Genomic DNA, 14,587 nt, shown 5'->3' on the forward strand with positions numbered 1-14,587 from the left:
TGAAAAAACCTTTTTAGTAAGGCGGCGGTGCGTCTTGTTTGCTTTGTTCTGTTTTGCAGAATACCAATTTCAACTACAAGTATGGCTGCATCATCACTTGGCAGTAGGTCTGATTGCAGCCAAGCCCTAGTCTATTCTTTAAAAAAGTTTATGTTGTTTAACAAAAAGACTCTATTTTGATTTCGTCTGTATGCGTTCGCCTTTAGATGTTTCATTTAGGAAGTATCAGATATCAGAAAAGTACTGAAAATAAGACTATAATATTTGGTTTGCAGCAAGAGGTGTCGGACAGCGGCGCAGGTGTCGGCGGGGGAGGTGTGAACGCGACGGGCGCGGCGCGCGGCGTGCAGCGTGTCGAGTTGTCGTGCAGCAACTGCGGCACGCACACCACCACGATATGGAGACGTGACGCGCGGGGGGAGATGGTGTGCAACGCGTGCGGCTTGTACTACAAGCTGCACGGCGTGCCGCGCCCCACGGCCATGCGGCGCGACACCATACACACGCGACGTCGCCGGCCTCGGCACGACGCCAAGCACTCGCGCAACAGTGAGTACCCCTCGTCACTGTTCTGTCCTTGCGTGTGTTTATCAATTAATTATACTATATTAAAATTTTACTAAAAAGCTGTGATAGCCTAGTGGTTAGAACGCCTTCTAATCAGAGGTCGGGGGTTCGATTCCGGGCACGCACCTCTAACTTTTCGGAGTTATGTGCGTTTTAAGTAATTAAATATCACTTGCTTTGACGGTGAAGGGAAATATCGTGAGGAAACCTGCATGCCTCAGAGTTCTTAATAATGTTCTCAAAGGTTTGTGACTGTGAAGTCTACCAATCCGCAGATAGCCAGCGTGGTAGACTATGGCCAAAACTCTTCTCACTCTGAGAGGAGATCCGTGCTCTGTAGTGAGCCGGCGTCAAACCTCTGGTTTTTTTGCAATGCGTGCTACCCAATATTAATGTTTTTTGTTGTTTGCACCTATTAAACTTTTTTGCGGAGTGAGCCTTCTGTAACTGTAAATCACTATTAAGTATTCTAATGCATATTGTTTTAGAATCCCGTCGAAGCGGCGGCGGAGGCACTGCAGAAATCGCAAGCGGGGGCGGGGGTGGGGGTGTCGTAGTAGCGCCAGTTGTTGGGGAAGTGGAGTCGGGCGTCCGCGGGGGAGCGGTGAGCGGAGGCGGCGCGGCGGGGCGGGGGGAAGCAGGCGGGGAGGGTGCGGAGGAGGCGGTGCTGGCGGCGCTGCGGAGACAACTACAACCGCATCTACTAGCCGCCTTACACGCGCACGCACCGCGCCCGCACTCGCATACGCATCGCACGCAGGTATGTGCATTAGGTTCACACTTGACGATAGATATGTATAGACTAAAGAGAGCCTCAATAACTCTGAGAAGACTCTTAAGAATTCTGAAAGGTCAGCGGTTCAAACCCCACCCGTTGCATTATTGTCGTACCTACCCACTCCTAGCACAAGCTTTACGCTTCATTGGAGTGGAAAAGGGAATATTAGTCATAATTAACAAGGCTAATAAAAAAAAACAAAAAAAGACTTGTTGATAAAATTGAGTCCTTGTGGATGCGCTTGGCAAAGAGAGCGCGGAAGATAACTGCGACCTCATCTACATAAAATTGCTGCAATGTATTGTTGCAACAAGAATACTATAAATTCAGCCAATCACAACGATTGCGCTTATAATAATGATCGATGCTGTTTTCCCGCAATCGAGCAGCCAGCATTAGATTCCTATATATAGTCATCACAGTAAGCTGTGATAGCCTAGTGGTTAGGACGTCCGCCTTCTAATCGGAGTTTGGGTGTTCGATCCCGGGCACGCACCTCTAACTTTTCGGAGTTATTTGTGTTTTAATTAATTACATATCACTTGCTTTAACGGTGAAGGAAAACATCGTGGGGAAACCTGCATACCTAAGAGTTCTCCATAATCTTCTCAAAGGTGTGTGAAGCCTACCAATCCGCACATGGCCAGCGTGGTAGACTATGGTCAAAACCCTTCTCACTCCGAGAGGAGACCCGTGCTTTGTAGTGAGCCATTGATGGGTTTATCATAATAATCATCAATCATAAAATTTAGTCATTTTCTTCAGGTGGGTCGAAGCATGCCAGAATACGACGAGGCGCCGCTCAACCTCGTCGCGAGCCACGTAGCGGCGGAAGAGATGCACTGACTGCCCTGTGATACCCCTCTCTATACACTGCAAGTAAGGTTACGCAGCTCACAGCCAACTACACCGTACCGTGTACAATAACGGCCAGTTACATATACCATAGACAACGTATTGTTTATAAAGTGGACTCTTGTGACGATTATTTTCTTAGAGTTGAAAAATTTACACAAAATGTAATTTTAATTCAATAAGATTTAGGTTCATTTTAGTCTGACGTTTTATTAGTAAACTCTCGGAAACCATAAAGTCGGTACTTTTGACGTGACAGTTGATACATAGAGCAAAAATGGCGTGGAAGAGACATCATTGGCTTCTTGGCTGGTGAAACTCTGGCCTAAATGGCGCCAAACGGTGGTGTAAATTTTATTAGAAATCTTAAGAGGGCGCAGCTCGGTGCCGAAAGATTCCTATTTTAACACTAAATTTATGACAACTTTGGGCGTAAATAAACAAGATTAGGAGTATGAAAATTCTTAAACAATTTAACATTAGACAAATAACTTTACTTTGCAAAAAAAAATAGTAGTTTTTTCCCAAATCCTCATCATCGTGCCTCTCACCTTTCTCATACAATGTTAGGTGAAAAGCAAACAGGTTACCCACGTGCGCCGGCAGTCGAGCATATTGCGTTCCCTTAATACAATTTTATAAAAAAAAAACACTCCCATATTGTATTTTGAAGAAACAAAATAGTTGTTCTGTAATCTTTTATTATTTATCACCCCACTATGCTTTCAGATTTAATCGAATAATTAATTTTTTTAAGAAATAACTTCGCTCTTTTAAAATAATCGTCACCAAATTCACGTTATGGCAAAAAAAGAGATCTTAAAAAGAAATTCTGATTTTATTATAATAAATATAAGTTTTTATGTGTCTAAGAAAAAAATGGATATTTTATAGCGCATCCGTTTCTACTGGATCGGTAGTATTGTAATGTAAGGCCAGTGACAAAAGACTACGAAAGTTACATGTTGATATGCAAATGTATGTTTTTATCTGAACCAAATTTAAACTATTTGTACCCACATTAACAGTATAGAAATAGTTGATATTTTAGGTAAATAATTCAATATTATTATATTCAAAATATTTTTCTACTCCTATATCCATATTAATAAATATATGAAATCTCCGATAAGGTAGGTGATACCAATATTGATCTAATTTAAAAATGCCGACCGGTTGACTTTGTTATCCTAAACATAAATCATCTTCCAGAGGTATTGGTATAGAAACCATAGAACACGCCAATGCAATGTCATGAATCATGAAAATGAATATAATTACACAAATTACAGCATATTATTAATAATTTACAGAATTTTTGAAACTTTACTAAGTTCAATTCTGTATTGCTTTCATAATGCTTCCTACAGAAAAGGATAGCATATCTACCAATTTAGATAAGATATTTAGTGACATTATAATTGGATACCTCATAGTATTGAGTAATCTCCGGTTGATATTTAGGCTGTGATCTATAGAGTGTACTTTAACTTTGCTCAGACTAAGGCTGAAATCTACACATAGAGCGCACTTTGACTTTACTCAGACTGAAGACACTGTTAAAACGCGACAGCGATGTATAGCTGGCATAAATTTGTCTCGTTTTAACTGAAGCTTAAGTCTGAGCAAAGTCTTAGTGCGCTCTATAGATTTTATTGACTTAAATAAGAAAATGGCCGATCGGTGTTATCAAATTAAATTAATTATACCTACTAATTTTATTAATAACAAAATGCGACATCGGACAAATAGTTTAAATTTAAGTTCTCTATAAGAAAATTGAGTCTCAAAAACAGATCTGATTTAAAAGTAAAGTTATAGTATTACGAGGGATATATGATTATTTGAAATGGTAATAATTTTAATATGCAGGGCATAAGTGTGTATAAATGATGCGATAATTGGCGCGGCCAATACTCGTTTACAGTGCCTATAGGATGTAGGTAAAGAGCTAGTGGTCTATTTTGAGAAGTTAGTTGATAAAAACTCCTGTACCTTAATTGCCTATGGAAACGATTATCTAGCTGGCCGTGGTCTATTCACGAATTTCAGGTGGCTGGAAAAAGTTAATTTAAAATTTAAATCAGTTTTAATAAATAAATACCAGTTAGGTTAGTTTAGGTTAAATAGCTGCAGTCTTGATTGTTGTAATTCGCTAAATGTATGGTATTTTTGCTGCAGCATCACATTTTAAGCAATAGAGAAAGATTGAGGGCCAATTACGGTAACTATAGTGTAACAGTTGCAGTCACTTCTGATTAACTAATTTCGCTATTAGCCAAAATCGTATTGTCGCAGCAAGGATATCATAAATTTAACTAACAATGACATTGTAGCAAGGATATTGATGCAGTTTTTCTGCAATCTACCAGCCGATGTTATCGCGATCGTTGATAGCTGTTATTTTACCGAAAGTTACCTTCTGTACTCAGGAGGCCTACCACGGTAGTTTGACAGCTACAATGGAGCAATCGCAACCTCTGATTGGCCAACACTCTCAAGGTTGAAATGCATTGTTGCATTAAAAATATCATAAATTCAATCAATCACAACAATAACTGAGATTGTAGTAATGATCGATGCAGCTTTTTCGCAATCGACCAGCAGGTAAGATAGGGTATGAAACATTCAGCTTTTATTAAGTTCCTACCCAAAATTTCCCACTATCTCTTAGACCAATAGGTGTAAAGGTACCAATGTTAACAGAGATTTGAATATTTTCCCTACATTGTGATATATGAGCGACGAATTATGAATGTTGTGTATTCTGGCATTCAAGGTTCGATGTTTTTTATTTGATTTTATTTTGATGGACGAAAACATATTGTGTATGTAGAATGTCTGGATGTTATAGACCGAGTGATTGCCAAAAAAAAACCTTAAAGTCATTAATTGTTTTGTGAAAATATTAATTTTGCTTTAATTAAACATCAAAGGATATTTATGATCTATATTTTTATGAGAGAAAATGTATGTTATGTACCTACGTCTTACAGTTTCAAACAGACAAAGCTAGTGTGGCTAATTCTGTTGTACACAATATCTAAACTAAATTGATAGCTAGATAGAAATCTAATGCTATCCTTTTCCGAGGGAATATTATGAAAAGGATAGCAATATATTTAGACAGCAACAACGGAATAAGCCACATTGTGTTGAAAGAAAGAAAGAGAGAGAGAAATAAAAAAGTTTATTTCTGAAATTGTGCCACACATCACATCTTAGAACTAAGAGTTGGTTATCCCGGCGCTTTCCCCACTTGAGCGTTAAAGCCAACCACCTGTCTCAAGCAGAAGAAACGCCGATATAAACTGTGTCATATGTGGCACAACTCGAAACAAGGTTCCAGCGCAGCATTATGCTGTATGCCTTGATACATAAGAGCATACAACATAAAGTGTTGTATGAAAGTTCATTTATATGACGGCCATCTCTCGGTCTATAACTATTGTGAAACTCATTATTGATAAGTGATCAATTTCGGGTTTCAGAACCTTGCCTTTAACGCTCTCTTAATATTGATGAAATTATTGTTACGGTTACCTATTGCAGGAAGCAAGTATTCTTTTAGGCTTAGGTCAGTTTTAAGATATTGTAAATTTTTATTATTTACTTAGTTGTAACGATAATTCGTAAATTTATAGTTATTTATTTCCCATTTCGGTCAGTATTTAAATGTAAGTATTTTTTTTACTCTCACGATTATTATTATTCGTTCGTAATGATAATTATATAAATAAGGATATATATTATGGTCTGTTTTAAGCAATAATGACAGAATATGAGTCTCCTTATACAAAAGTGCAAGCGAAGTCGCCGTAGACATTATTTTTTAACTTTTAAGGAAGTAGGTAGGACAGAACGATGAAACTTGATGAGCAATAATAAATTTTAAATCTTCCCATGACACGGTTTTGAATGTATGATAATGTGTATAGGTACATAAGTAGCATCGCACTTTTTAATCTGCATGAAGCATGATGCCGTTATACTTAATATTATATTTTCGGTATTAGTTACGTATTTAGAGTTTAGTTGTAATCGTTGAAAGTGTGAGGAACCAATATTAATTATTCCACTGCATTGGATGCTGCGCGTCGGGCGAGCATCCATCGAGCACGCATAACCAAATGGTCGTGGCATTATCTTATTTTGTACTAGAATCACCTCATTGTGGTCAGTCTTATGTAAATAATTGTGTTAAAAGCGGAAAAGCATTTACATTACTCGTAATTTACTCGGGGCTGTTTTAGTTTTTTTTGCCAGTCGTCTATATTAACTCATTCGATCACCGTCCTTTACTTAACGTCTCTACTTAATTTAGTATTAATTTATTTATTATATGAACCCCCCACGGGCCAGTAATACGAGCAGTCTATGAGACATTGTGATATCTTTAGCTAGACCTTGCTTACACTTCGTGCGTTCGTAAGCGAATAAACTACGTAATTTTTGTTGCAGCTTATATTTATATGTATATTATCGGCTGAAATTAATACTCTATCTGTAATCTATCGGTAAGTTATATAACGACGTTGTTATTTGTCAAAAATTCATACAATTTTTAACAAATAACTTTGCTAAGTAAAACTAAGGCCACACAATGCGTTTCCGGTGCGTTACGGCGCCGCACCGCTGTGGAGTATTGGGTGCCACATGGGCACTGCGTTGCCGCTCCGGCAAAAAGTATACCGTTGCAACGCACCACTTCTCCCCGCCTCGTCTCTCTGGTCCCAAGTCTGTTGCATGCGCGGTGCGGCGCCGCACGTCGTCTTAACGCATCGTGTGGCATGGTAACGTGATTTCTATATAGAATGACGCAGCGGCACCGCTCAGGCGCCGCACCGCCGACGCAACGCATCGTGTGCCTTCACTCACGTGTCGACAGGTTACAGAAAGGAATTAATTTTGGCCGTATATCACCACGTGGTAGGTGTCGTATTCGAAAAGCTTTAAAAATTGAGATTATTCATCCTTTAATTGGGATCCCTGTATAGTTATCGATGCTATAATGTTTCGTGGGATCGCTTACTCACTCACTTGCGAAACGGCAATTTACCTTGACAATAAATATTTAGACCAATAAGCAGCTAAAATACCGTAAATATTTAATAATCTCAAAAATTTGCTCTCTATAACATTTTTCAGCTCTCTCGTTTTAATAGTTTATTATCGAGATTTTAAAAATAATTTTCGATCGTATACTTAGAGTGACTAGGAAGGGAATGTCTTTAAAGAATTAATTCAGTGAATTTAACTTCTCTTTAGTATCTTAATAGTTTGGTGGTAACGTCACATAGTTAACGTACCCCACTAACATTGCTGCTCGCAGCAGTGATACAGTATTATTTTTATTCATATATTACTCTGTACATTTTTCTTAGTTGTATTATGTTTCTAGTTATCTAATTGAAATTCAACTTTGGTTTAACAATTGGTTGAATAGTGAAAAAAAAACACCTCATAGCAATATATACCTACTATTTTTATAAACCTGGTTTTAGTACTACTTTTTAAAAAGATTGTATTCAATCGACGCATTCAGAATCCCTCAAGATAAGATGCAGCTGCGTTTTACTAAACGATTTGGTTATTTATTGTAACGTAGGTTAATTTTACGGATTACGGTTTTAAGATTACGATGAACAATGTATATCAAGTTACTAACAAACCGGTTGTGTCGTGTGCTTATGTCTAACAAGCATGTGTTTGTGATTTCGTGTTATGTTTCGTCTGTGTCTATGTGTACGTCGTGCGTGCGTGTGTGCGTGTATACACTACGCACACGGTACCAGTTCTGTTTTTTTTCTGTAAGTAATTATATAATTTATGCTGAAATATTGGCCATGTATGTTCCAAACAATTCCACATTGTAATATTGCGATGATAAGACTGATGGTCACTCTATAAAATATCTTCTGTTTTATTGTATTATTGATCCGTACGAACGGAGCTCGGTATTATCGATGAAAGTATTTTAATTCGATAGGTATGTGATATGTGTTTGTGTGTGTTTCCGAAAAGCAATAACAATGTGATAATTAATTGTGAGCAATTGTATGCACTCAACTGAATATTTGCATAATGTGAAATTAATAATAATGTCAATTAAAATAATGAATGTACCGGATATTTAAGCTTTTAAATTCTCGTTCAATTATAACTGAAACTAAGCGCGCATGCGACCGATTTTAATGGATAGGTATTCTCAATAACAATCTATAAAATCTTGTCTCTTGATGACGGAAGAGAAGAGAAGCTAAGACGAATTGCGCAACTGGATTGCGCAATTAATTGCGTAAATGTGCCCAAAAATCTTATAGAATTTTATATTTTGTATGTTAAAAATATTCTAGAATATGAAAATGTTCTCTCAATTTAATAACATAATTAATAAGGTAACGTTAAAAGTGTGTAAAATACAACCACTAATATCGATATTATTAAAATATTGATAATTTGCTCAAATCTAAAACAGATTTTCTAATAAAGTAGATGTTCTCATAATTTATTTATACCCTATCCGCGGAATGAAGTTAGTATAGCGCTCTCTCTGTTACACAATCCCATACAAATGATAGAGCTAAAAATCTCAGTGGGCGTTTACCATTTTGAGTCACCAACCAATCACAAACATGTTTTAAAAACATTCGAAATGCAATCAGAAAAACTAGTTTCGTTATGTGGATAAGGTTATAGCGATCGCAAATCGGTAACATATGCGTTTAGTCTTGTAGATTAATTTCAAATTATTTTTATAAGATCCAAATAATAAATTTTCCAGTTTCAAATAATTCCATGTAAGAGTAAGTAAGCTTGAATAAGATCTTCCGTTACACTTTGCAGCAATAAAATATTTGCCTTTAACTATGAGACACTGCCTAAGATCTATAGAGCGCACTTTGACTTTGCTCAGACTGAAGACTCTGTTAAAATGAGACAGCGTTATATCATCTAGGATAAATTGGTCTCGTTTTAACTGAAACTTAAGTCTGAGCAAAGTCGAAATTCGCTCTATATAGATCTTAGCTTAATCATCTTCGATATGTATCAGTTTTATATACCTATACTTAAATATAGTGTAAATGTCTAGTTTCCAGTAAGCTTAATGGCCAGTGCACATTTAGGTGGGACCCAGCCACGGCTCTGAAATGTTCAGAAATATAATATAGTATGGGTTGCCTGGAAGAGATCACTTTAGTGGTAAGGTCGCCGTTTGTTTTTTAAGTGTATCCTGTATTCTTACTCTCTGTAAATCTATTAACAATAAAGTTGTTTTAAATTAAATTAAATTAAATATTATTATATAGATAGAATAAATTATTCAAGTAGACTTTTAAAAGTATTTTTAAATTGACACTAAAAATTACTAAGACAGAGTTAGCGATAGAAGCGTCGTTAAACAATTTAGCGGTTCAGTTCGCTATAACTATGCTCTTTTAGGCTGAGATTTATTGAGCGTACTTTTACTTGAGTTTCAGTTAAAACAAGGCGGATTTATGCCAACGATATAACACTGTCTTGTTTTAACAGTGACTTAAGTCTGAGCTAAGTCAAAATACGCTCTATAAATCTCAGCCTTAGATTACGAATCCATTTAGAATTGACTGTCAATTATTATTATCAGAATTCAAGATTCTAAATTCCAAAACCACAAACATTTTTGTTGCTCAAATTCGAATGTTCGTTACACATAATTTTTAAAACATTTTAAATGGTCAAAGAAAATAACCACTGGTTTGAACTTTGAAGGATGCAGTGTCACGGCCCGCCTATATGTGCTCGAGCTCTAAAGGACCATTACATTTGTTGATTGTTATCGTCATTATGTATATTGTATAGTCATTTCAACGTAAGTTTCAGCATAAATTATCCGTTAAGTACTTCGCTGATCTGCGCCGCACCGCTCAACTGCTGCACACATTTCGTCTCTGGGTGAACATTCAAATGTGGATTGTACTCAGAAATATGTATAACGCTAAAAACATTTGAAATAAATTACTTCCGTGCGTTGGCACTAGAGGTCGCGTTTTCTAAAATTGCGTACATACCAATCCATCAAGTGTACACGAACGGTTTTGTTAAAGCTCATTGGTTCATTGTGGATTGGACCAACTCACTGCAACAAACCTAAGATAATTTATATTCCTTCTGTCGGGTGCTGGTGTGTTCGCAAGCTTATCTACATATTTTGTCATTCACGAGAAAAAATAGTACTTAACAAGACTACGTTGAGATAAGAGCGCATTTTGACTTAGCTCAGACTTAAGACAGTGATAATACAAAACAGAGTTATGTAGAGACATAAATCTGTCTCGTTTTAATTCTGAGCAAAGTCAAGGTACATGTAGTAGATCTCTACAAGTGACTTGCGAATGACAAGTCGTGGCTCTTATCTCTGAAACATCCAAATTGTAATGCACTCTTAACTGCAATTTTGTGCGTCAAAATTGTCTATTTTTGAAGATTATTCAATCTTCTTCTTTAATCAAAAATTCAAAAGTGCATTTCATGAATCCTAATGGTTACAGAATCAGAGGTTTGCCTTTTTCTTTTCCGGGATTGCTCCTTGTAGGAGGGATGCGGCGCAAGTCAGCGTCTAGCATTAGGCCCTTTATCTACCAAAGCAAAGATAGACGGAAAGGAGAAATATTTCATAAATAACCACTATTCTCCGCTTACCTTCAGTGGACACAGACTTCTCTCCTCTGCGCCCATCTCCGCTTTGGTGGATACCGGGCCTTAGTGATGGTCGAAGGACGTCGCGCGGCGGCGGGAATACTCATTGTGAAACATTAATTTGTTGTATAGATGATAAATAATATGACTTACGCAGGGATGGATACTTAAATTATTAAATTTTAACTGATATATTGGCTATGTAGTGAGTAGAATATTTTTTTACAAATAAAAATATAGCAGCTATAGCTATTGTTGTTTATTTGACTGCTGTAAAGTTCTTCTTTACGACGATTACGCACTGCACTTCCGTCATCCGAGTTCTATCCGTCATCCGTGAGAATACCAGCGATTATTTACAACATAAATAATATGTCATAAGCTCCCATACAAAACAAAAAGGAACGTATATTCATGGACTCGGATCGGATGAGTGCGTAACCGGCGTTATTGATTAATAAAAAAAACCGGCCAAGTGCGAGTCAGACTCGCGCACCGAGGGTTTTTTGGGACATTTTGCACGATAAATCAAAAACTATTATGCCTAAAAATAAATAAAATTCTGGTTTAGAATGTACAAATAAAGCCCTTTCATATTATGATACCCCACTTGGTATGGTAATTTTACTTTGAAAGTTGAAAATAGCAATATTTGTTCATGAATACATTTTAATTCTTTTTCTTGTGATGTAACCACAAATTCACGGTTTTCAGATTTTCCCCCTAATATCTGCTATAAGACCTACCTACCTGCCAAATTTCATGACTCTAGGTCAACGGGAAGTACCCTGTAGGTTTCTTGACAGACAGACAGACAACAAAGTGGTCCTATAAGGGTTCCGTTTTTCCTTTTGAGGTACGGAATCCTAAAAAGATGATTTTCATTAACCCGCTCGACACTGGTCGTGGCAGTGTCGAATTGTCGATATACTGATATTTTTAAAATTTGCCGGGCTTTTCCAGTCTCATCTTTCGTTACCCAGACTATACTGAAAATAAAACAAGGAGACTTGAAAAGGCCTTCGGAACCCAAAGTAATAATAATAAAATGTTTATTTTCAATTATTTTGTTACATAGTACAGTAATAGTAGGTACCTATTACGCAACCGGCAACAGAGGTCGAAATAGCAATCGGGGTTGGGAGGGCGAACAGCACAGGCCCCACGCTAACCTCATAGAGTAGGATTATATGCTAACTCAGTGCCGGATAATGTCTCGGATCATGGATTGGATCACTGGCAACACGCACAGTGGTTCGAAGACTTTGGTCTTCAAGCACTTTTTCGGACGAAAAGACACAAAACATCCCTAGGCGGAGAAAACATCTCGAAGCTTTCCGAACGCTGCCCAGTTGCCCTGAGTTGGATTCGGCGCCGCCAAAAGTAGGTATAGTGTTGCCGAACCACTGTATACACTGTAGTCTGTGTGCCGAACTATCGATAGTTCATCATCATCATCATGATCAACCCATCACCGGCTCACTACAAAGCACAGGTCTCCTATGTCCAGTTACCTTTGAAAATTAGTTAAGATATCGATAGTGCGGTCTGTATTGTGGGTAAATCCACTCAATAAGGTTATTATTGGTGGAGACCGTGAGTTCGTGGGGCGAGGATGCTAGATCCTTTTTAAGGATTTGTCATCCCGTCTCACTGAATCCACGGGGAACCGGGCTGGCAGTTACCTCGGTCCTGGCCATTCAACGAGTTAACGCAGCCAGCGTTCTGGGCACCCTGCCTCGTTACGGTGGTTTTAGATGATATATTTTTTTATTTGTAATTTTCACATTTTAATTTAAACTAGCTGATGCCCGCGTTGATTTAGGTTTTTAAAAATCCCATGGGAACTTATGATTTTCCAGGACAAAAAGTAGTCTATCCGTAGCGGCCCGTCCCCGGGGGCCGGGATGCAAGCTATCTCTGTACCAAATTTTGTAAAAATATAACGGATGATTCTTCAAAAAACCCGTTACAGCATCAGGGCAAAGGAGTTAGATCCTCGAGTTCAACGATAGTCTTTGTTGTCAATTTATACGTAACCGACAGTTCCTCCTCCTTTTTCTGAAAGTCGTTGATTTAATTTCGTGGTTTAACGTACCTAAATATAAAATCGAGACAGTAACATCACTAGCAAACTCGTCACGATTTGACTTTTGGACCACGAATCTATATAAGTAGTACCTAGGTAAAACGCGTAGTGATTAAGTATATAATATACTCTTTGCGGTGTGGAACGGATACGGTGGCCTTGCGACTGGTCGGTCAGTGGTTTAGCGATAACGATAAAAGCAGACGCATTTAAATATTAAAACGAGCTTACACGTGGAAGGGGTAGTGGGGGTATAAAAGGGCGGATGCGACTCGGAACCGCGCAGTTGTCTTACAAACCGGTTTACGTTTACATGTACCACATAACCTCGGTGAACATCGAATGACGAATCGGAACTCAACTTCTTGTAAGGGTGAAACGTGCCTAGTTTCCCACTTAACTGATAACTCGCCAAGAAAGTCAAGCAGCAGTTGGAAACTCAAATGGAACCTCAACCGGGAACGTCGATTCAACTGGAGGAGACCATTTTAGAGACACAAGAGAGCTGCAAAATGACGCAGTCAACACAGTTTATGGACTATGAGACGTTGTGGGAGACGCTGTTCAAAACTTATGTTCAGGACCAAAATATGGTATCGAGTCTAAGCCAGATGGCGATTGCGGAGTCAGATGGCGAAAAGGACGAAAAGGATTTCGAAGATACTCCGAGTCCGAGCCGTGGATGTCAAGTACTCGGCGAAGCAGGGCAAGTTCTGGACGGACCGGAGAACAATTCAAACAGACGTATTGACGTCGGAGAAGTTATTATGTTTTTATGCACAAACCGCGCTTTCACGGAAGCCGAAGCTATGGCGCTGTTCGCAAGAACGGATGAAGGGATCAACTTTATCTGCTCGAAGCAGTACAAGGATAATATCAGGACGTACATTCACATCGCAAGAATTACGATATTTCAAGAATCGATAAAGCAGCGCTTCGAAAGAGCCAAATTGAAATTCGAGAACGACAACCCCAGACTGATGAACGAGCACGTGCAAGAAGAGACGCGACTCAAGTTCCTCGAGACGCTGCGGATGAACGATATAGACCTGAATACATTCTTCGAAGAGACCTTCAAGCACTTTATGAGGCAGAACGGCCAAAAGAACAATCTCTTCTTCACGGGACCGCCGTCGACGGGTAAGACGATGATAATGGCATCGCTGGTGGAGTGCCATTTCAACTTTTGCCGACTCACAGCTCTGAAATCCAATTCGAGTTTCAATTTTAGCGGGCTTTTGCACACCAACGCATGCCTGATGGACGAGTGCAAGCTGACGAAGCATCAATTCGAACAGTGGAAGCTGCTGGCGTCGGGGTTGCCGATGTCGACTGACGTCAAATATAGGGACAGATGCGACGTCAAGGACTGCGTGCTGTACACCTGCAGCGATTACCCGATAGAGATGTACTGCAACGTGCCCATGGCTCAACAGGCGGTGATGTCGAGGACGGTGCAGTTCAACCTGAAGAAGCAATGTCCGTGGTACATCAAGATCAGTCCGCACATATGGGAGAAGTGTTGGGGCGAATATATATATAAGATGTAATTTATAAATAATGTTAAAATTATGACAGTGCATATAACCAATATTTAGTTTTGATTTAGGGCCTGTTTC

At 38.5% G+C, this 14,587-nt stretch overlaps 1 protein-coding gene across 1 annotated transcript in view; it reads left to right on the plus strand.

Moving 5' to 3' along the window:
• LOC117987411 (uncharacterized) overlaps window positions 1–11,127 on the plus strand; it is a 32,612-nt gene extending 21,485 nt beyond the window's left edge. The window contains exons 7-9 of the mRNA XM_069502680.1: window positions 276–549; window positions 1,056–1,327; window positions 2,111–11,127. Of these exons, the coding sequence (XP_069358781.1) occupies window positions 276–549; window positions 1,056–1,327; window positions 2,111–2,191 (627 nt within the window). The 3' untranslated portion in view covers window positions 2,192–11,127. The remainder of the gene's footprint in view (window positions 1–275; window positions 550–1,055; window positions 1,328–2,110) is intronic.
• Window positions 11,128–14,587: the final 3,460 nt, after the last annotated feature.

This window comes from Maniola hyperantus, chromosome 13, assembly GCF_902806685.2.
Source record: "Maniola hyperantus chromosome 13, iAphHyp1.2, whole genome shotgun sequence".
Lineage (NCBI taxonomy): Eukaryota > Metazoa > Arthropoda > Insecta > Lepidoptera > Nymphalidae > Maniola > Maniola hyperantus.